The 23,930-nt window shown below is 40.6% G+C and overlaps 1 protein-coding gene across 1 annotated transcript; it reads right to left on the bottom strand.

Moving 5' to 3' along the window:
- Positions 1–350: 350 nt before the first annotated feature.
- sim2 (SIM bHLH transcription factor 2) lies at positions 351–22,627 on the bottom strand (the record flags this gene model as incomplete). The annotated part of the gene is made up of 11 exons (XM_083986989.1): positions 351–1,072; positions 2,923–3,244; positions 5,903–6,056; positions 6,164–6,311; positions 7,164–7,270; positions 7,807–8,006; positions 8,930–9,015; positions 12,587–12,695; positions 13,711–13,800; positions 16,258–16,340; positions 22,453–22,627. 11 exons carry the CDS (start codon positions 22,625–22,627, stop codon positions 351–353), a joined length of 2,196 nt encoding a protein of 731 aa, XP_083843115.1.
- Positions 22,628–23,930: the final 1,303 nt, after the last annotated feature.

Here is a 23,930-nt window from a genome sequence, read left to right as displayed (position 1 = left end):
TAGCTTGTTTTTTAGACACTTTTTACTTCTTTCAAGCATATTTTCACTTGGAATAAGTAGAAAAATCTGATAGTGGAGCAAGTTTTTCTTTTTTCAAAAAACTTGCTTTCACTGGCAGATTTTTTACTTATTTCAAGTGAAAATTAATTTGAAACAAATGAAAATTATCTAAAAACAAGTTCATTTTTAGGTGACGAGTCTTATTTTAAGTGGAAAGAGATTAGTTTTGACTAGAAATGAGACATTTTGACAAGAAAATAAACAAATTCTTGGAAAGATTTTGAGTTTTTGCAGTGTGCAACATAAATGCATCTGAGACAAAAGACGGAGAGCTTCTGTCCTGTCCTGGGTCACCTCTCGTTGGTGATGATGACGGATGTGCCGACGTAGTGCGAGATCTCTCTGTGGCTCTCGGGGGACGAGCTGGAGCTGGGGCTCTGGCTGTTGCAGCTGTACGAGGCCGTGTCTTTGCCCTGGTGGTATGTCTGGCTGCTGCTGTCTGTTCTGTGGCTCAGCGAGGTAAAAGGTGCAGGAGTTTTAATCATCGAGCTGTGTTTGCCCAAGACTTGATGAAAGTTCAAAGACATACTATATGGAGCCTGGGGAAGTCCCATTCCTATCAACATCCTCCTGCTGTCTTCGGCACATCTGGGCTGCTGCAGCTCCGTGGTTGCAGCTTCACACTGCAGGTTAGCGGCCGGCTGTGGATACACTGCTGCAGCTCTGTGGCCGTACGGCGCCTCCATCATGCACCGCCGCCTCCTCTGCTCCATCACCATCTGCACATCTGCTGCTCGCTGCAGAGAGCCGACCTGCTCGCCCTGTTTCCCCAGCACCAGACCGCTGAGCAAAGGGCAGGCCAAGGATCGATCGCCTCGGAGACCCTTGGCGGCCTGAACAGGACGAGCGTGCGGGCACGAGACGTCGGACGCCTCGCCGTGCACGAGCGTGTAGTGTTTGTATGGTTCTTCCTTCAGGCGGCTGGGAGAATACTGGTTTGCAGCGCCGCCGGAGCAGTCGTGGTGGTAGATGTCATCGGGGAGTCTGCGGTCGGCTGCCAGAGCGCCGGGGCCTGATGAGGGAAACATTCAGCAGCTTAGATTACAATTAATAAGTGGAATACAAACTCTTCCCAAGGCAGCATCAAGAGCATACAGTGTTGAGAAAAATATTTTGAATAAAACGAGTCAGAATGTCAGACATTGTGCATTAAAGGGATAGTTCAACATTTTGGCAAATTGGCCCATTGCCATAATCCCTATAGTCATAGCAGTAGGTTCGTTACCTTTAATTGTCGGTGCAAGATAATTTTGCCGTGAGCTGCTCAGAGCTACGCTACGGACTGGAGGCTCATGGGATTTCTTGGTTTCCCTCATCAAACTCTCATTAAATACACAATCCAACAACTCCAAAACGCTCTGGTGGACAAGTTGTGACCTGCACTTTCACCACACTATGAGATAATAACACAACGTTACCAGACAGAGTTGTTTTAGAGGGAAATGCAGAGACTGCTTGACAACAACAACTCTGTCTTGTAAGCTTTCTGTCTGCCGTTCTAAAACAGCTTGCACTGACAATTAAAGGTAACGAACCTACTCCTAAAACTATAGGGATTATGGCAATGGGCCAATTTGCCAAAATGTTGAACTACCTCTTTAACAAATCTGCTCTAAAGATGCGTCTCTGAGCTGTGATATAACATCAATATCCCCAATCATGGCCTTTTCTATATGTACAAAATATGTCCAATACATCATGAGGGTAATCATCTCTGAGGGTAACAATCTCTTTTGAAGCCCATTGTGTGTTTGATAATACTGTAGAATAAAAATAAATACATGCATTTGGCATTGGCCTGACTTTTTGGACTTGTGGAAATTTGTCTTCGGCCTCTCCAAGACAACAGAGCATAAAACAATCAAAGCACTCCACAGCATACACATAAAAGACATAGAAACAAGAAACAAACTGAATGTTGTGCAAAACAGGCATAGACAATAATAGGCCTCTAAGGGGTTGCCAGGTGCAGTCAAACAATCATAACATATTCAGAGCTTGTATGGCCTGTGGAATAAAGGATTTCTTAAAAATTTCCCGGCTCATCCTGGGAACTCTGAATCTTCGGCCGGATGGGAGCATTTTTTTTTGGATTCAGATTAGAAGCTTGTGTTGTGTGTCTGTGGTATTCCCACTGTGTGATCTAATCTGAACTGATTCAAAAACCAGCAATAACAAAAAGTCTGCTTACAACCAGAAGAATATTATCTGAACCTAGAGAAAGCAACTCACTTGTATTGTTAACAGTCTTCTAATTTAAGTAAATAAAAAATACTATGAAAATAGGGGAGACAGTTGTAACACTTCCAATTTCTCCAATCAGAAACAAGTTATGAACCACCCGATTCACACTGTATATCAGTGTTTTTCAACCTTGGGGTCGGGACCCCACGAGGGGTCGCTTGGAATTCAAATGGGGTCGCCTGAAATGTCTAATTGATTAAAAAAAAAACGAATTATTACTCTTTTTAAAATATGATTAAAAACACCACACACAATCTTAAACAACTGTATTCTATACTTTCACTTTCTCGAATATGAATCGAGTTCAAATAAAATGCAGCATATAAATATATTTGAGCTGGTGCATCTCAATTGACCGGGTCGCCAGAAATTTCTGATGTCATAATGGGGTCACGAGCCAAAAAAGGTTGGGAACCACTGCTGTATATGCTCAGTTTAGTCCTCTTTCCATATGTGAGGAAGTAGCGACCGGAAAAACTCATTTTCATGTAAGAAAGTTGTTGTTTTTTTATGTCATTTATCGTGTGTCTATGTAGATGTATCAAAAATGTTACAACCATCCTCGGTCCCTCCCCTACTGGAGCTGATTTCACTGTGAAGCGTATTTCATAGAGTTACCTGTGTATTTCTTCGGTGCTGGCGGGCTCCAGCCGACCGGCCCTCGGCCGTGCAGCGAGCCGATGATCTGCTGAGCCAGCTGAGAGGACGACGGCACCAAGCTGGGCAGCTGGCTCTGGGCGTCCACATGTCGGGGGTTGTTGTTGGGGTAGTGGGGGGTCCGGTTGTAGGTGGGACTGCAGGACATCTGGTTTGCTTCGGGGCTCAGGCTGGAGCTCCTCTCCCTGCACGGGGTCATGGGGTACGGGGGTCTCTCCTTGGACAGCTCTGTCCTCTGGGGGGAGCAGCTCACGCGGTCCGACTGGAAGAGCCTAGTGGCCTGCTGCTGGTATCCATGAAACACACAACGGTGGTTGGTGGAGATGATTTACTGATATGACAGACACTCTTAAAGTGATACGCCAACATTTTTTTTTTCGTGTCTTGCCTCACTCACGAGTCCATGACCAGAAGATAGACACCATCCTTTCGACTGTGCGTGCAGTAACAAGGGAGATAGAGCCGTATCGCCTGTAGTTAGCTTAGCTCAAACACTGGAAGTGTATAGGTAGTGTTAGCCTGCCTCCTACCTGAGCCGAAATCAGCAGTCATAAGCTGATTTCATTTTAGCTCTAAACTCTGTAAATATATCACTTTATCCACATTTCAAACATTTTTAGGTGAGAAAGTAGCCGTTTAGATCAGCAGTGTGTCGTTAATTTGTCTAAATACCAGCTGTTTACAATTTTGTTCGGACGAATTCGGCGCTACTCAAGCTAGCCGTTGTGACCAATGCACTTCTGGTTACTTTCACAAAATAAAACACCTGTTGCCCTTTACGTACAGAAAACCATGACGATAGAATTTGTGCTTTTACTTTGAAATAGGAAGCTAACCTACCCTCGATGTAGCTAGCTTGAACCAAAATAAAACGTCTTTGCTTGAACCCTCCGTTTTGACCGATATCGTCCCGTTAGCGGCATTTGACCGCTCAAGATGCCTTACCGGAGAGTTTAGTCAGCTCTGAGACGAAGATCGGCCCGCCAGTTTCCGTTTAGAGTTGCTGAAGAGTTTCTCTGATGACTTTAGGTGGAGGCAGGCTAACACTACCCATTCCAGCATCCAGCGTTTGAGCTAAGCTAATTACGGGCGATACGGCTCTATCTCCCTTGTTACTGCACGCACAGTCGAAAGGATGGTGTCTATCTGCTGGTCATGGATTCGGGAGTGAGGCAAGACACGAAAAAAAATGTTGGCGTATCCCTTTAAAGGAGACATATTATGCCCCCTTTCCACAAATTAAAATACTGTAGTTCCCAGGTGTCTTAAAGACATGTCTGTGACATGCTTCAGTCAAAATACCACCAAGATCAAACATCACAGCTCTTTTCATCCTCTCTAAACAGCCCTGTTCAGAATGGCTGGTTTCAGTGCCTGTCCCTTTAAATGCAAATGAGCCACTGCTTGCCCCGCCCCCTTCTACCAGTCCCAGGTAGGGGCGGGGTTATGCAAATTTGAGTCCTAGTTACATCACTGGAAGACAACTGAGGGAACAGCTCGTAAAACCACGTGGATTTCAACCTAGGGAGCCTGAAAATTACAGATCTTTTTGTCAATTCTCACATTTTGGAGGCCAGAAAGGTGAGACAAACACCCACATATACAGTATGTTAAAGAGACTTAAAAAAGTGATATTCCCATAATATGTCCCCTTAAAAACCATGTGTACTACAAAAATGGAGGCCATTTAGATTTGAAAATAAGGCCACACAACATTTTCTGTTATAAAAATATTCACCATTTACCCTGAAATTTTCATTTCTCTCCTGTTTTCACTAACTCCTCCATTCACACCTCCGTTCGTTCCTGATCCAACCCCAGGCCTTCTTGCTGCCATAGGCGGCCTTACCTATGTTTCAACCGTTTCAATTGAAACGGGCCCCAGCCACCAGGGGGGCCCCCAGCTGCCAGCCACCAAGTCAAAGACAGCACAATAATTCATAGGTTTCACCTTAACATACACACACACACAGGCCTACATCCACCACACACACAAACAGCTCTGTCCACCGTGCGGTCACACACTCGACCCCTGATCCGCTCTACAACCTGATGCGCGTATCATGCCACACTGCGACGGTAGGCTACTAATCGCTCCTAATTAATAATACGGCAGGAAATATCAATAACAACGTAGGCTTACCTTTGAAAACGGCCCGCAAACTATCAATAGACCCTCGTTTTCCTTCTCCCAGTATTATTCCTTTTCTCTTAGTGTTTGTTTTTCCTGCTTTCCTCCTGACGTGCGCCCAGTTGCGTAACCTGATGATTGACGTCTGTCAATCACTTTCCTCCTCTTTCCTTTTTTTCCTCGGGTTAAAATGCCTCCAAACAGGCGATCTATGAGTACACTATGAGCACAGCGAGAGCACAACTAAAATGTGATATTATTGGCAGCTTATTTACAGATTTTAATAATGGAGGAGACAGCTGTCTGTCTGCCTCCAGCACCGCAGCACCGACAGGATCAGCACCTGTAGACGTCTGTCTGTCCGCATGTCTCGTCCTTTCCTTCTCCGTGGTTGTGGTGCTGAAATAACGCGGAGCACTTTGCTCTCATTACTTTTGTTGCCAATTTAAATTCAGAATATTGTTAAAGCCTGTAGTTTGTCTGAAAATGTACATAATGATTTTGCTTTTTGATGAAAACCAACTTCAGTCCTCGTTTTTTCTGCGAAGTCCTGGTTTCTTGCCCTGGTAGTGATTTTAACACTTAATGTGTTGTGCGTACCTGGGATGCATGGATAGTGCGTTTACTGCGTCCTTTCAGGGTTTAAGGCATCAGCGACACATGGGCTCATAGCTGGCAAATAATTTTATGTTTAACAGGGTAGGGCCTCATATGAAATATTGAAACGGGCCCCCAGATGTCTAAGGCCGCCACTGCTTGCTGCAGACAGAAATACCCTCTAGTCTGCGTACAAGGACGTGGGAGTCTCACCTCTGGATAAGGAGCTGCTCTAAGTTTGGTTTTCATCTTGACGGCTTTGGTTCTCAGTTGTTTGCGGTGTTCCTCGGAGGAAGTGAGGCTGAGCCCGGGCTTGGTGGCTCGACTCTGGTCCTGAGACAACTGCAGCGCATTGCTCTCGATGTCCCTGTGTGCAAACAGACAAACAGGTGAGCAGTGAGCACAGTTGGTCTTTATGGAGGTTTTTTTTTTATGGGGACGTGCAGGAGGAGGAGGAGGAGGAGACTGACTCACGTGAGGACGTAGTTCACACTGACGATACAGTGAGGTCTGGAGGAGCGGCTGTTGTGGACGATGGTGGCGCAGCTCTGAACCCACACCCAGCCTCCGTGCTTGGACAACATGCGGTAGTATTTTGTGGTGACCTGCCCCTTTACCAGCACTACATCAGGGTCAGAGAGAGAGAGAGAAAAATGGTCCATCAGCCACTATTTCTATTTCATTTAATATTTATTTACATATTTCAGTTCAACATTTTGGCAAATTGGCCCATTGCCATAATCCCTGTAGTTTTAGCAGTAGGTCCGTTACCTTTAATTGTCGGTGCAAGCTGTTTTTAGAACAGCAGAGCAGAGCCGTGAGCTGCTCAGAGCTACGCTATGGAGGCTAATGGGATTTCTTGGTTTCCCTCATCAAACTCATCAAATATACAATTCAGAGACTGCTTGATGAAAAACTGCCCCCGATGGGAACGCGCGAATCAGCGGTTTTGCATGAATTTCCCTCTAAAACAACTCTGTCTGGTAACGTTCTGTTATTATCTCATAGCGTGGTGAATGTGCAGGTCACAACTTGTTCACCAGAGCGTTTTGGAGTTGTTGGATTGTGTATTTGATGGGTTTGATGAGGGAAACCAAGAAATCCCATGAGCCTCCGTAGCGTAGCTCTGAGCAGCTCACGGCTCTGCTCCGCTGTTCTAAAAACAGCTTGCACCGACAATTAAAGGTAACGAACCTACTGCTAAGACTATAGGGATGATGGCAATGGGCCAATTTGCCAAAATGTTGAACTATCCCTTTAAGTCCCATTCTGTTTCCTTGAATACAAAGTTCTCAAATTTTTTCCGACCTTTTTCTCATTGAGGGATGAAGTCAATTTATCTCATCTTATTTCTAAACTGACCGTAACCTTGATAGATCACAATGTAAAACATTCATTATGTTTAATAAATAGCTACAGCACAAATCCTCCCATGATAATCTGATCTGGCTAAACGTATCAAGGAAGGACTCACAGAGATGGTGAGCGTAGCGTAGATGGAAAACATCACAGGCGTGGACGTGGTGGTACAGAGTCTTCTCTATCAGGTCCTGAGGCTCGTAGCCCGTCAGCTCTGCCACCCTGGTTCCACCATGGGAGAGAGAGGACATGTGGTAAAACCAATAGGCTGCTGAACTGCATGTTATTTCATTTTATGCATATATTGTATGCTATTTTCCTTTAAAGGGATAGTTCACCCAAAATTAAAATTTCTCATAACTCATTATCTACTCACCCTCATGTGGACTAAGGGCTGGGAGAAGTTTCAGAGTCCTCCGTGGCTTCTCTGAGTTACAGGGGGTCTCGGCGTAGCAATGCATGTCCATATAACGGTTGCAGATGGATACCAATTGTTTTTTGGTGTGTCTTTTTGTTATGAAGACAGTTGGTATCCATTTGCAACCGTTATATGGACATGCACTGCTACGCCGAGACCCCCTGTAACTCAGAGAAGGAACGGAGGACTCTGAAACTTCTCCCAGCCCTTAGTCCACATGAGGGTGAGTAGATAATGAGTGAAATTTCAATTTTGGGTGAACTATCCCTTTAAGTGCAAATGTTTTTGTTTTTTTTCTGTTGATGTTTTATATGATTTGATATTCCAGACTCTCTCCTACCTCGTGTCCAAGAAGATGAGTTTAAAGTCCAGACTGGCCCGGAACATGAACATGTTGCTGTGGAGTTTGATCTCGGTGATGCCGCTCGGGGGTAAGGAGTGACCCACGGCCACCAGACCCACAGTCTGATAACAGGACTCGTACAGCGCCATGTCGATCATGTACTGACGCACTTTCAGGTAGCCGCTGCAGTGGATGACCTGGGAGACAACAGCACACTCGGTCACTATAAACAGTACAATATGTCCACATTCAAAGTGAATGCACTGCAAAAACTCAAAATCTTTCTAAGAATATTTGTCTTATTTCTAGTCAAAATGTCTCATTTCTAGTCAAAACTAAACTCTTTTCACTTAAAATAAGACTCATCACCTAAAAATTAACTTGTTTTTAGATCATTTTCATTTGTTTCAAACGTATTTTCACTTGAAATAAGTAGAAAAATCTGCCAGTGAAAGCAGGTTTTTTGTGCTTGTAATAAGAAAGAAAAACTTGCTCCACTGTCAGATTTTTCTACTTATTCCAAGTGAAAATATGCTTGAAAGAAGTAAAAATTGTCTAAAAACAAGCTACTTTTTAATGTGATGAGTCTTGTTTTATGTATAATGAGATTTTTTTTGACTAGAAATGACATTTTGACTAGAAATAAGACAAATATTCTTGGTAAGATTTTGAGTTTTTGCAGTGTGGGCCCTCACCTGGCCAAGGTTTTATCAACTGAAACCAGAGATGGACAGAGTAATCGACCCCAGTACTTGAGTAAGAGTACAAATACTACTGGCCAAAATTTACTCCGTTACAAGTAAAAGTAGCTCAGTCGACATGTTACTAGAGTAAGAGTAAAAAAGTACTTGCTTTTAAAGGTACTTAAGTATCCAAAAGTACATGCTTTTAAATATACTACAGGCCAGGCAGACAGTTTGAGTGTATGTGTGTCTTACTGTCTTCATAATGTGCCCTTAAAATAACATTAAAAATACTACAACACTGTCTCCAGACCAGATTTTTGTTGGTTAAACTCTTTCTGCTGCCTCAAGAGAACAGTATAGTATCATATATTGTATTTTTCTTTATCATATCTATGGTCACATTATCAATATTAAAACTCATGTGCCTACTATACCTTATATCCTCCACATGTCAGGCCTGCATTTCGTTTAGCGAGAACACACTTCATCCTCAAGAAGAAGGAGCGCTCGATTTCATAATCTAGAACACAAACAAATATTACAACACCGTCACTCACATTATATTATATACTGGGTTTTTCAAATATCCTATCAAAATATCCTTTTTTTCCCACAAACATCAAATCATAAATACAGAGGCATACATACAGTATATATCATGTACATGCAAATGCTTTACACGTCTCTGCACATCGAGACCAGTTTGGTTTATATAAAATAAAACAATCTTAGTTAATTACTCATCCTGCAGAGAAAGGAACAATTCATAGCTGTGTAATCATTATATATATACCTACAAAACAAAGAAAAAGCAGGACAAAAAAAACCTACAAAACAAAGAAAAAGCAGGACAAAAACACCTACAAAACAAAGAAAAAGCAGGACAAAAAACAAAGGAAAGCAAGGGGAAAAAAACACTAAGGAAAAGGAAAGTAGTCAAAAATCCCCACCCACGTTCAAAAATGATGTTAAGTTCTTGACTTTTCAGGAATAGTTGGAAGCGTTCTACATATAATTGTTGCCTATTGTGGCTTTGAAAATAAAAGCTTTTCCTATCACACTGATAATATACAGTAACATTCAGGTCCTTTCCCTCCACATCATCCCTTAAATCACAGAGAAGATGATTATTTAGTTAGAGGGCAACAGTAAAGGTTTGAATCCAAAACAGTGCAACTTCCTTGCAGAACCAACATAATATCCAATATCCAAAAGTTGTGGGCCCAAGTAAAACTTTTCACTCACTAAACGTATAAAGTTTAGTATATTTATTTATTGACTGACACTTTTGTTCAAACTGATGCAGAATCTAAGCTCTATAAGGTTGTTTGACGAGGGGTCTTGTCTTGTTTCTCCTGAGGTTGGACAATCAGAACAGATCGTGCTCTTCAGTACCGGCGCCAAAAGCTGACCAAGATCGCTTCAAGGTACAAACACCGACCGTCATAAAACTAAAGGCCGCACTGCACACACTCCATCAAATAATAGAAGAATCAATATGTCAGTTTTCTGAACAACCACTCATGTGATCCACTTCAAACCGTCTGCACTGATACAGATCTTGAAAGAACTGTTTTTTTTCTTTCTCCAGTATGTTTCAAGTGTTTGTTTTTGTAACACTCATCCTGAGTCTGAAGTGCAACATGAATCACTTCCGCTGTCTGAATAGGACTAAAAAATCATTACTTTTCCACATGATGATTCACAATATATCTCTGAAAATCAGCAGGGAAGAGGCAAGACGAGACTTTGCCAATGAAAATAGCCTACATTTCTTGCAAAAAGGACACACGTTGCTAACCTGCTCTAACCTTAAAGGGATAGTTCACCCAAAATTGAAATCTCACTCATTATCTACTCCCCCTCATGTGGACTAAGGGCTGGGAGAAGTTTCAGAGTCCTCCGTGGCTTCTCTGAGTTACAGGGGGTCTCGGCGTAGTAGTGCATGTCCATATAACGGTTGCAAATGGATAACTACTGTCTTCGTAACAAAAAGACACACCAAAAAACATCCAAATACCTCCATGCTGCTCGTATGTAATGTCCGTCTTGTATTGAAGCCCCGAAATGCGAAATTGTCGCTACAAACAAGCTTGAAATATAGACTTATTAAAACATTTTCGGGACAATTTCGCATTTCGGGGCTTCAATACAAGACGGACATTACATACGAGCAGCATGGAGGTATTTCGATGTTTTTTGGTGTCTTTTTGTTACGAAGACAGTTGGTATCCATTTGCAACCGTTATATGGACATGCACTGCTACGCCGAGACCCCCTGTAACTCAGAGAAGCCACGGAGGACTCTGAAACTTCTCCCAGCCCTTAGTCCACATGAGGGGGAGGAGATAATGAGATAATGAAATTTCAATTTTGGGTGAACTATCCCTTTAAACTAGTATATATGTACCTCGTGTTTAGATGGCATGGAGAAATTCAAATTAAATCGCCTGGAGGCAAAATAAAAACACATGGAGTTTGGTTGTAGCACACTTCAGCCTCTTGTGGTCATAATAAGTAGCACAAAGATAATTTTTTACTTGCTAAAGACTTCCCTACACAGACGTAGTGTGAAAGTTACAAGCTGAATCGCTGCAGGCCAAACACCGAAAAACCCATCATCAGTCTCATTCTGAACAGCCACTTTGCCTAACCCTGATGACACCATTACGACACATTTATTAAAAGACTCCCAGTGTGAATAGAAGTGAGAACCTACATATGAGATTATGATTCATTTCATTCAGACTTGCTGGGAATCATCTGTACTCTAATGAATTCCAATGCATTCCAGTATAATGAATATTTCCACATGAGTGGGCAACAAAAAAAGTTGTGTCAATGAAAATGGAAATTCTTTTTTTTTAAATGCTTTTGAGGCCTTTATTATGATAGGCAAAGTAAGAGAGAGAGACCGGAAATCTGGGGAAAGAGAGACTCGAGAGGGAGGATAAAATGCAGCAAAGGGCCACACTTCAGATTCAAACCCAAGGCCAGTGCGGTTAAGACTGTATAAGCCCACATGGTAAGAGCTCCACAGGGTTAGTCACTGGTGGAAACGGAAATACTTTTAAAACGGGAAACAGAAATACTCTTTGGTTAAAAAAATAAAAAATTCTAACTGAGGTTAAAGGTATTTCCTTTTTTACAACACCGCTGTCATCAGAGAGAAGCTGAGTCATGTGCACGACATGACTGATGGAATAACAGCTGTGGAAATATACCATCATAGTGAATTTGTTAAGACGACGCGGCACATAGGGACTCAGGAAGGAAGGAAGGATGAAGGGAAAAGGGAAGGAAGGAAGGAAGGAAGGGAAAAGGGAAGAAAGGAAGGATGAAGGGAAAAAGGAAGGAAGGAAAGAAGGAAGGAAGGCAGGCAGGAAGGACGAAGGGAAAGAAGAAAGGAAGCACGAAGGAAGGAAGGAAGGATGAACGGAAAAGGGAGGGAAGGAAGGAAGGATGAAGGGAAAAAGGAAGGAAGGAAAGAAGGAAGGAAGGACGAAGGGAAAGAAGAAAGGAAGGAAGGAAGGAAGGAAGGAAGCACAAAGGAAGGAGGAAGGAAGGAAGGAAGGCAGGAAGGACGAAGGGAAAGAAGGAAGGAAGGAAGGAAGGAAGGAAGGAAGGAAGGAAGGAAGGAAGGAAGGAAGGAAGGAAGGAAGGAAGGAAGGAAGGAAGGAAGGAAGGAAGGAAGGATTATGGAAAGAAGGAAGGGAAAAGGAAGGAAAGAAAGATGGAAGGAGGCAACAGATTGGGCCAATTAGATCAAAAGAGGAAGGAAGAAGAAGTAAGGACGAAGGGAACAAAGGAAGGAAGGAAAGAAAGAAAGAAAAATGGAGGGAAGGAACAGATAAGGTCAAGGAAGGAAGCAGAAGGATGGGCGATGCGAAGGAAGGAAGGAAGGAAGGAAGGAAAGAAAGAAGGTAGGAGGATGGAGGAAGGGAACATAGGTTCAATTTGACCCAGAAGGACAACAGGAGGATTAAAACTTGTCTCTTGCCTGTTTCAAATAATGTTTTCTTTACTTCTGAGATAAATAAAGAATAAAATATGACATTTTCCAGGAGAGAGTGAGATTATTGTGTAATTACCTGGAGAGAAGTGATGGTGTGGCGGCTGGCAGACACCCAGCACTGCTGTCATCTCATCGTGGTCCGACGGGTGGATGTACTCAAATATACTGTTTCCTGTCAGCTCCACCTGCAGCGCACAAAACTCTTCAATGTCCTGAGACGAACAGCGATAAACAGCATCACAGCTCATCAACAACGCTGCAAAACTAAAAACTATCCACCAACTGAAAGACCAAACCACACAAGGTGTAATTTGTAATGTGTGTGCATATTAATTATTGTACTGTAGCCTGTTATAACAGTTAATGTGTGACATATAGATCTACATGTGTCTCTATAGAGTAATGTTGCTGTATAATGGGATTGAGTTCAGGATATACACACATATTAAGTCCCCCTAGTAGAATTTGTATCTGTGCATTCATTTATTTATTATATGGTATGACATGTTGAGGTATGTGAACATAGATTATAAATATCTGTGCAACAATGCAACAATGCACATATTCTGTGTGATTATATAGTTTAAAATTAATTTTAAAGCTGTCTCTCTTCATTAAACCCATTGACAGGCTTATGTTTATGTGACACATATCTACAATATAAGAACAAACACTGTTGCCCATGAAGTTGGAATAAAATGTTTTGTTTTCTACCTCTTCTCATGAAATGATTGTGATAACGTGATTTATTCTAGATAGATAAAATGTCTATCTTCTCAAAACTGGTAACTGGGACTCGGTATGTAAGCCAGCCTAATCATTGCACCTGGTCAAAGCTGCTTACTAACATGTATAAATAGGAATAAAAAGAGGAATGTATCTGAAAACAAAAGTATTCCAACTTGGCGATAGTGTACATAAACGTACATATTTGTACAGAACTAATTTCTAGTTTTATAGTTACTTTTATATGAATATTTATAGATGCAAACAATGAAAAACTGTTTAGCAGCTTCCTCATGGCAGCATTTCATTTGTAAATGCTCTCATTATGAGCTACTTTTCTACTTTTCTTCTTATGGTCAAACTGGAGCCACGCCCCTTTTTCCTAATCACCAGTGGATCATCTAAAATGTTAGTAATAGAGTAAATCTTCTGTACTGTGCTCACAGCTTGTTGAAGAGGACGGTGGTTTTTTACCTGGGACAGACCGAGGTGGACCGACGCTGTTTCTGAGATGTACATGATTTTCCCATCAGAGGCAACGACAAACACGAAGCCGTCCAGAGTCTGAGGGAAGAAACAAAGAAGACATAAGTCATTGATTTTCATTCACAGTATTATGTGCCTAAACATTTGCCCATGTAATATAAGAATAGATGATATAATTATTATTATTGTGAGAGGTTCCAGCTCTGCCTCCTGCAATTTAGTTTTTGTGCAGCTGCACCAAATGAGCATTTGCTAAATTGAATGTTATTTCAATTCTATTACAGTAAAATGTATTAATCTTATTATATATTTTAACGTTTTTATAAAGAAAAACATACAGTATGATGCATACTGTAGGTGTCTTCAATTATTTATTTATTTATTTATTCATACATTTTTATTAGTTTTTATGACAAAAATAACAAGAACTAAAAAAAAACACAACAGCAGGCACTTGACATCCTTACATTAATACAATATGTATGGATTTAGGATAGTTGTTTCAGCATAGTAGTACTTAATTTCTACACCATAAGCAGAATGACTTTGTAATACCCCTTTTCAAATAGATTTAATCTGCTGTCCAAGGAGGAATATGCTGCATAACTCTCTGGATATTTTCCCAAAATGGCCGTAACTCCAAAGTCTTTTAACTTTATTTTCTAAAAAACTTTGATCCTCTGATGCTCGGTGAATTAAATAGTTATCAAAATGTTTAACATGAATCTGTAATTTATGCACTGATTTGTAAACACCTAAAAAGAAAAATAGCTAAGCTGATTGCATGAAGTTTTGACCAGGTTTATTCAATTATATTATTAAACTAACAAATACTGCCAGTGAACATTAAACACATGCAGCTAAGTAAGCATGATAATAATTACACTTTAATATTATTCAATATCAACAAATAATTAAAAAAGTGAGGCCCAGTATTCGCTTGCAGTCTCTCTACACACCATTCATACGCTCGGTGCAGCCGCTCTGTGACTGAAGCAGACACAGACTGAGCCGAGCTGCACATTGACATCCTCTCAAGAACCGGGCGTGTTGTGTGTGACACTGACAGCACTGTACGGGCCACAAGCATGTTGCATCAGTTCAAGTAAACTTCTTTTTTTTTTTTTACTAATTTTAAAGTGCATGTTTTACAACTGTTAAGAGATGTACTGCTTCCTACAAGTATTAGTGATCAATTCATATTGTCATTTTACAGTCATAAGTAAAAAGTCCTAATAATGTCTTTAATTCAAATGAATCACAGCAAACCAGCAGGAGATAAAAAAGGACAATGGAGATATGAAATGCATTTATACATTATTACTGGTATAATACCTGTATAAGTAAAAATAAGAGTAAATTTCTTATTTTTCACATCAATGAATTACTATATTTTTTTCTAAATGAATTTAAGGACCTTTTAACTCTTGTTTCTGAGAATGAACTCTTTGAAAGCAGCTGCACTATGTGCTGCTTTTAGGGGTTAGGGTTTCCTTCTTTGACAAACACAGCTTGTGTCCAATAGGATTTTAGAAAAAAAAAAAAAAGAGCAGACCTGAAAGTAACGAGTACTTTCCAGCCTTCCTAGAAATTAACTCGAGTAATTTGTCTTGGAAATGTATTCAAGTAAGAGTAATAAGTACCAAAGAAATCTAATACTCAAGTAAAGTACAAATCCTCTGGATATACAGTACTCAAGTAAATTTACTCCATTACTGTCCACCACTGAGGAGCAGTGCTGGTGCTTTTCATCAAATGTGAATATTTAAACTTATGAAAGTGATATCAGTGGCTATCTATCTGTATGTATGTTACAGGCAGCAGGTTGAGTTTAAACAGCAGAAACAGCAGCAGCAGCAGCAGTGAGTCAGTCATGAGGAGCAGAGAGCCTGGCGCAGTTCAGAAAGACGTAGTCATCCCAAATTATAGGAGCGGACTTTAGAGGTTATGACGATCATGTCCAATCAAATTAGTAGTTTTCATCTCCTGTCTCTGTCGTGACGCACTAACAGCTTCTAGGTTTAGAGTTTAGAGTTTACTCCTCCGAGGAAACTTGTTGACCTGCAGAGTTAGAACAGATCAAATAGACTCGTCCGAGAGGAGATGAATGATGATGATCTCCTCGTATTTTCCATGCGGAGGAGGAATGACTTGTTATTTTATCATAGGCTAGGTCCAATCAGAAACGAGTTTAATATGAGAAAAACATATTCTATGTGATTTTGTGACTTTTTAATTACATAGCCTAAAATAACCAAGAGAGGGTAGAGGACCACCCGCAGTCCGGCGATGTTAAAATACGACGACGAGGCTACGCGCGTTAAACGAGCTGCGATCTGGTTCACTGCTGCTGCTGCTGCTGCTGCTGCGCATTGAAATCTACAGGTGCGTCACAAAGGGGAACGTGTATTTGCCGGTATAGACGTGCACGATGAACCAAACTGTGCGCACACAGTACACACACACACACACACACACACACACACACACACACACATACAAAATAAAACACACTTTGTTGTTTCTTGTACTCACTTGTAGAAGGTGGGAGCCCAGCTCTTTGGCCATGCTGTCCAGAGGACTGAGCCTGGTGGACTGACCCCATCCATCACCCAGACCTGCAGAGAGACAGAGATGCATGTCAGTGTGGAGCAAGAGGAGACACCACAGACTTCCACATTTATTAAATGAAACTCTGTAATCAATCAAATGTGGAGTTGGTGGCACCAGTTCAAATCAGAAGAGGAAACTGGTTTTGCCACCAAAAATGAAAACAACAGCAATGAATTCAACAAAAGCTTCATCCCATCTGCTGTAATAAGACAATGAAAATAACATAACCAGGGGGAATGTACATGTAAATGTGGGGTGCGGGGTCTTATGTCTTATGTTTTATGTTCTTATGTCTCTATGTAATTGTGGTGTATGAAATGTGGGAATGTATGTAAATGAATGTAATTTGCACTTCTCGAGGCCGCTCTGTACGAAATAGTGAAAACAATTTTCCTTGAAAAGGACAAATAAACTCATCTAATCTAATCTAGTGCAGATATTAACACAACCAGAACTAAAAGCATTAGAGAACATTTCAGAATTTTAGATATTGCAATTTTAATACCATAAGCATCTATCTATTTCTTATATTTCATTATGATAATATGTATAAATCAGCCAGCAAACAGCAGCCTGTCTCATGCCAAAGCTGCTCAACCCTTAAGAAAGCAGAGAAACACACTGTAAATCAGCAACAACAGGCCTGAAGAGGGAACGAGCACCGACAGTAGCCTACTACAGCACCACAGACGAGGACTGGACTTTATTGTGTTCTGTGTTTAACAAGTTCTTCATCTGGTGAAGTTTCTGTCTGTCTGTCACGGAGCTGAGTTTGATGTATCGATCTTCTGATGCTGTGGTTTGGACGCACGATCCGGTTTCTGCAAAGTATTTTAGAGGCCGTGTATACGACGTAGTAGTCTGCTGCCCCCGTAGAAACCAAACCGCTGAGAGAGAAAGCCCCTCTCTGCTTCTCAGAGGAACATTTCTTTGTTCAGACAACAACATTTTCCCACTATTACAGATCCACTTAGCAATGATCTGCTAAAGCTTTGTTTATAACAGACCTCTGAACACATGCTTCAAGAAATAAGAGAGTTTGTGTTGCTCATTTTCTTGCAGAATATAAAATATTCCTTCTACATTTTACATTTTACACATGTTTCTCAATGTTTGTGAGTCCTCATACTGTGATTATTTCCAGGTGTGTGTGTGTGTGGGGGGAGATTACAGATGTTTAATCTGTTCTCTGGCTGTTGGACTGTTTGTGTATTTCTTTGTCAAACTCTGCTGCGGTTGCATTTCCATATTAACAAAATCAGTCTGTGTAGTGTAGTGAGGTTAAGAGTGATTTACTACAAATTCTCCCTTAATTTTCACCTTTAATTACTCCCCCCCCCAAAAAAAATCTCCCCATGCATGAGCACAGACACACATCATCATGTGTCGAATTCGGAGAACGGAGCCATTTATCCCTGCACATGTTGGAGCAGATGTTGCAATCTACTGGATCATTTTCACTCATTAAAGGCCTCAGTTTGTGATGTTAAGTTACGATTTAAAGCCCATTTTATCATTCAATTATGAAGCACTTTGTCAGTATGTGTCGACACATCGGTGTAACTGTCTGCTGTGTGTGTGTGTGTGTGTGTGACGCATTCACAGGAGAGAAGAATTTGACCATGTTTGACAAAGTGTGGTTTGCTTTGGGACACAGAACTGAGCCACGCTTCATGAAACAAGCTCAGAGACTCGTTTCCATCGCTGCAAATCCATGTTGTGCTTTCTGCAGGAATAAATATTTGTATAAAGGTGTGTGTGTGCATGCAATGTGTGGATGTGTGTGTGGGAACAGCTAGAAACAAGTAAGACATTGGTGGCGACAGAGGATCTGACATCGATCAGCAAGGACAGGAGGAGGAAACGTTGGTGCCTGACACTCTTAATCTAAATGTTCCTCTATAATCCGTGCTGACATTCAGAGCCGCTGCATCTGCCGCCGCGCCACTTAACCAGCCACTCACATGCACCAGCTCAGAGTGCCGCCATTAAAAAGTCATTATTTTTTAGGGATTCTGGGAGTGCAAGGTGCTATACACTCAACTTGTCAGAGCTGAACGGCTGCGTGTGTGTTTGTGTCGCTCTCACAAACCTATTACTACTACACACTAACTGATAGGACTCAAAAGTGGATAATTGTCAGATTGTTTTGTTATAATTGGTCAGATTATTATATAATATATTCTATTTTTCCACACATAAACTGTGAGAGTATCAAAACTGAACGGGCAAAAAAATAAGAAAATGAACACACATGCAGATGTCCAAATGAATGAATGAATGAATGAAGTGCCAATAACATGGACAGCCATCGAACATTCACTTTCATTTTTCAAACCTGTTTAAGTGAAATTAACACAAAGTAGAAATGAGAGCAATACACAAACTAGGTCATTATGATAATACTAGCCTACTCTAATAATAATAAAATAACATAAAGTCACATTTAAAGTATTCAGTCCACAGCCTATTACTAAGATTAATGTAGGATACTGTTGTAATAGGACTGGTTTTGCTTTTGTTTTGGTTTTACTTTTTGTTCTCTCTCTCTCTTTCTCGGTATCTGTGTGTCTTTGTGTCTACGTGTGTTTGTGTATGTGTGTGTGTTAACATGCATATTAAAATGAAGAAGTTGTGTTGTGGCTCTGAGGGATGGAGGCTTGGAGAGAAGCTCCTGGCTGCTCTGCTCCGGGCCTCGGCCTGAGGACGACACACACACCGGGCGGGCTGCAGAGTGCACTGCAAAAACTCCAACTCTTACCAAGAACATTTGTCTTATTTCTAGTCCAAACAAATCTCATTATACTTAAAATAAGACTCATCACATTAAAAGTAGCTTGTTTTTAGACACGTTTTACTTCTTTCACACATATTTTCACTTGAAATCTCCTCAGATGCCTCCTCAGCGACAGCTAGTGTATGTCTGTGCGTATGTCTATGTATGTGCGTGAGTGAGTGTGTGTATGTGTGTATCTGTGTGTATATTTGTGGGGGTGGAAAGTTTGCGGTTTTCGTGGTGTGGTGTTCTTTTGTTTTGCCTTGTTTTGTTTTGTTTTTATCCTCTGTGAGGCACTTTGTGTTACTGCAATGTATGAAAAGTGTCATATAAATAAATAAAGCTGATTTGATTTGATTTGATTTGAAATAAGTAGAAAAATCTGATGGAGCAAGTTTTTCTTCCTTATAACAAGCACAAAAACTTGCTTTCACTGGCAGATTTTTCTACTTATTTCAAGTGAAAATTTGTTTGAAACAAGTGAAAATGATCTAAAAACAAGTACATTTTAGGTGATGGGTCTTATTTTAAGTGGAAAGAGATTCGTATTGAGTAGAAATTAGACATTTTGACAAGAAATAAGACAAATATTCTTGGAAAGATTTGGGGTTTTTGCAGTATGAGGCCTTCAGGTCATTCATGATCCACCTCAGGTGTTGATGTGCTAGAGTTACATTAGTAGGATAGTAGCCTATGAGGATGGGAAATGTGACGATCACCTCAGCTCCACTCCATCCATCTTAATGAATCAGCTGCTGATACAAACGTTTGTCTTTCAGTTCGGATGAACACTGTTACAAAACAAGACATGCTGCGGAGGGTAAATTCACCTTACCCAAAGTGAAAACAAACAGGATGAAAAGTACGGTAATAATGTATAGGGCCATGGTGATATGGAATGCTCTGCCAGGACATATTATCCAAGAACATAACAAATACAGATTTAAAGATGTATTGAAAGAACATGTATTAGTCAAACAGCTCTCTATCTAGCTGAAGCTATTTGGTACAATCAATTAGTGTTTGTCTGATTTACTTGAAATATCTAAAGTCTGCTTGTGTATTGGGTAGCTACTGTTTCTCTAAGTTAATGTAATTATGAGGAACGTATGTTTTTGAACATCTGATTATTTCACAACTATGGTTAATAGCTACACTGTGGAAATGAATAAGGTCCAGTTATATGTACATGTTCTTTGTATTGTTTTTGTTTTGTTGCTTTGTCTTGTTTTGTCTTGTAGATCGTTGTGAGTTGTTGTGGTTATGGATGTTGTTATTGTGTTTATGGTGTGATGTGTTTCTACACTGCAAAAACTCAAAATCTTACCAATAATATTTGTCATTAAAACATGTCATTTCTAGTCAAAACAAATCTAATAAGACTCATGACATTAAAAGTAGCTTGTTTTTAGACACTTTTTTTCTTCTTTCAAGCAGATTTTCACTTGAAATAAGTAGAAAAATCTGATAGTGGAGCAAGTTTTTCTCTCTTATTACTGTACAAGCACAAAAAACCTTTTCTTCTTATTTCAAGTGAAAATTAGTTTGAAACAAATGAAAATGATCTAAAAACAAGTACATTTTTAGGTGATGAGTCTTATTTTAAGTGGAAAGAGATTAGTTTTGACTAGAAATGAGACATTTTGACAAGAAATAAGACAAATATTCTTGGAAAGATTTTGAGTTTTTGCAGTGTGTAATTATCTACTGCAATGGATAGTTAATCTGTGAAGCTATAATGGAGATCTAAATAAATGGAAAAAATGAAAATACGTTATCATCTACACGGCCACTCACTCCTTCATAGACGGCCTGTGACAGGACTGAACGCGCGTAAATCCACCACGAAGCTGACCCACGACGCAGCCAAACGCAGACCTGCAGCTGGTGTGGTGCGTTCACGGACAAAGACGCAGCAACTTGTTCAGGTGCACGGCGGACCATGCAGCACCATGCAGGACCATGCAGCACCATGCAGGACCGACGTGGTGGTGGGCCCAGCATGAAAGGCCGTGTGTTGAGTCTGACTCTATGAGTGATGACAGAGAGGAAGGACTGTGTTTTTCTGCCCTCTAACCTGCCCCGCTGAAGCCGCGTGCAGCCTAATGAAATAATTCACCTTGATGAATGAGTGAGGCTCCTCAAGTAGACACCAGATTTTTAATCAGACTGAGAAAACAAGTTCCGAACTTCCAGGACCAGGACACCTACTACAGCCCTAATTTACCCAAATGACTCTAACAGCCGCTAATTACGGATGAGTGAAGGCGCGCGAGACCTGAGAGCAGCCTTCACTTTTACACCAGGAAGAATTAAAAAAAATATAATAATAAAACAAAAAGACTGAGAAATATAGGCTTCTTCATTATTATTAATAATTATATTATTGTTTTTAATATTGGTCTTGTGATACAGCGGCTCTTAAATCATGAATCTATATTGCGCTGTAGATATTTTAAGTTGTGCGGAAAGGCGTTTGTGTGTGTGGCGATATATTTTCTAACTTTTTAAATATGAGAGCGAATTATTAAATCAGTCTGGAGAGGTAAAAAAAAAAAAAAAAAAAAAAAGCAGGACCCCCTGACATTTCTTTTTTTTGGTAAAAACAATGCACCAAAACTGTTAGAACTTAGCCTACTTTTTCATAGATTGATAAACTGCTTTTTCTACTTTAAGATATTAAGAACTGCCTGGTTTTTAAAAGATCCAATATTGTTTTGGTGAATAATTTATAGCAGCTCATTTTAACAAGATAGAGCAGAATGAAAATAATGTATTAGGCTGCTGCTCATTAACAGCTCTTTTGTTTCTTTCCAATATTGTTTTATTTGAATGTAATGAATTAATTTCTCTTTTAATTTTTCAGTGTGTGTGTGTGTGTGTGTGTGTGTGTGTGTGTGTGTGTGTGCAGTGTATTTTCTAGGGCCTATAATAATGAAAAACGATCAGATTTTTCCAGATCAGAAGCAGAAGTCCACTTAACAGAAAATAAACCAAATTCAAACACAGCCTGTTGCCTTTACAACTTTTCTTTCTTTTCTAATAATAATTACCCTTTACTGTCTCTATCTGATTCAGGAAATAAAATATGGCGACGGTCTGTGATTTTGTGCATGGGCAAAACTTTAGTAGGAAAGAAAAGAAAATTGCCATAGATTTTCTGTAATTACTTATTAGACATGTTGAGTCCTTGAGTGCATTATTGTCGCCTGTTGGTTAAGGGGAAAAAATGCCTATGTTAATTGTTTCTTTTCTGTCCTCTTGCTTTGGAATAGACTAAGAAATCTACACTTTATTGTATTGTGTGTTAATATCCTCTCGGCCTGTGTCTGGTCTCCTACCGTCGGGGAAGACTGCCCTCATCTTGAGGTAGCTGCTGGTCAGCCGGATGATGGAGGCCTTGTCCAGCTGGGAGGTGATGGCCGCGGGCAGAGGCAGCAGCTTGGCCAGCTCGTAAAACTCCCCGTTCTCCTTCTCCCTGCGCGTCTTCGCCGCGTTTTTGCATTTTTCCTTCATATCGGCGGAAAGTTTTGGCACAAACGGCTCTGCATGCGTAAAAAAGTCTCCACTGGGGCTTTCCCATATAGACTCGCGTTAACTTAACTTAACAAACACTTTCTATTAGTAGTGGGAGATTAGAAATGGCATCCTGAGCATCCCGGTGCCAAGAATCTTCCTCTTTTTTTTTTTAAATAAAACAAAAACCTGAAAGGTGGAGCAGTGTTATCTGAATCCAGAGCAGAGCGGAGGGTTTCCCATCAGCTCCATCCTGCTCCAACTTCGTCCAACAACTCCACAGCTCAGCTCCACCTGTTCAGCAGCAGCAGCAGCAGCAGGAAAACTCTGCACACCAACTCCGGGGGCTTAACGCCACGTCCACTTCACCCTGTTTTCGCAGTCCTGTCAGTTTTCCGTCCATCCATTCATCCATCCATCCATCCATGGACGCACGTACGCACACACACACATATGTATATACACATACACACACACACACGTCCAGCCAGACCTCCAGACCTCCAGACTTCCTGCTCTGAACATCCACAGGCTCGAAGCCGCGAGAAGGAAAAACAAATAGAAGAATGACACAAGTTCTTGGAGGTTTGTTGGAGCCGCGGTGTGAAGAGGAGGGAGAGAGAGACCAAGTGATCCGGTCTGAGCTGAACTCCCTCAGACCAGACCTGCTCTGTCGCCTCTCTCCCTCCCTCTCTTTCTCTCTCTCTCTCTCTTCCTTTGTGTGTGTGTGTGTGTGTGTGTGTGTGTGTGTGTGTGTGTGTGTGTGTGTGTGTGTGTGTGTGTGTGTGTGTGTGTGTGTGTGTGTGTGTGTGTAATATTCACAACCAACTCTTATCCTAATATCCACCATATCTTTTATTACATCCATTGTATTGTTTAGCTTCAAACTGCATTTTTCAAGTGTTTTAAAGGGATTTTCAACAATATATAGACCACTTCAAAATGATCAGTTCCTCTGGTTTTACTATTCATAGCTATGTGTTTGAGTAAAATGAACACTTTTGTTTCATTCTATAACCTACTGACAAAATTTCTCCCAAATTGGAAATAAGAATGAGTATTTATTCGCAGAAAATGGCAACAGGTCAAAATAACAAAAAGAAAATTCTGGTGTTTTCAGACCTTGTATAATAATGCAAAGAAAACAAGTTCATATTCATTTTAAAACAACACAACACTACTTTTTAAACTTAGGAAGAGTTTAGAAATCAACATTGGTGGAATAATCCCTATTTTTAATCGCAGCAATGTTTTTTTTTAATGTATTTATAATCTTTCTTCCTCATTAAATATGATTTGGTTC

Source organism: Trachurus trachurus, assembly GCF_905171665.1.
Source record: "Trachurus trachurus genome assembly, chromosome: 14".
Taxonomy (NCBI): Eukaryota; Metazoa; Chordata; class Actinopteri; order Carangiformes; family Carangidae; genus Trachurus; species Trachurus trachurus.
The sequence above is the reverse complement of the archived record's forward strand: the minus strand, read 5'-3'. Positions and strand labels throughout refer to the sequence as shown.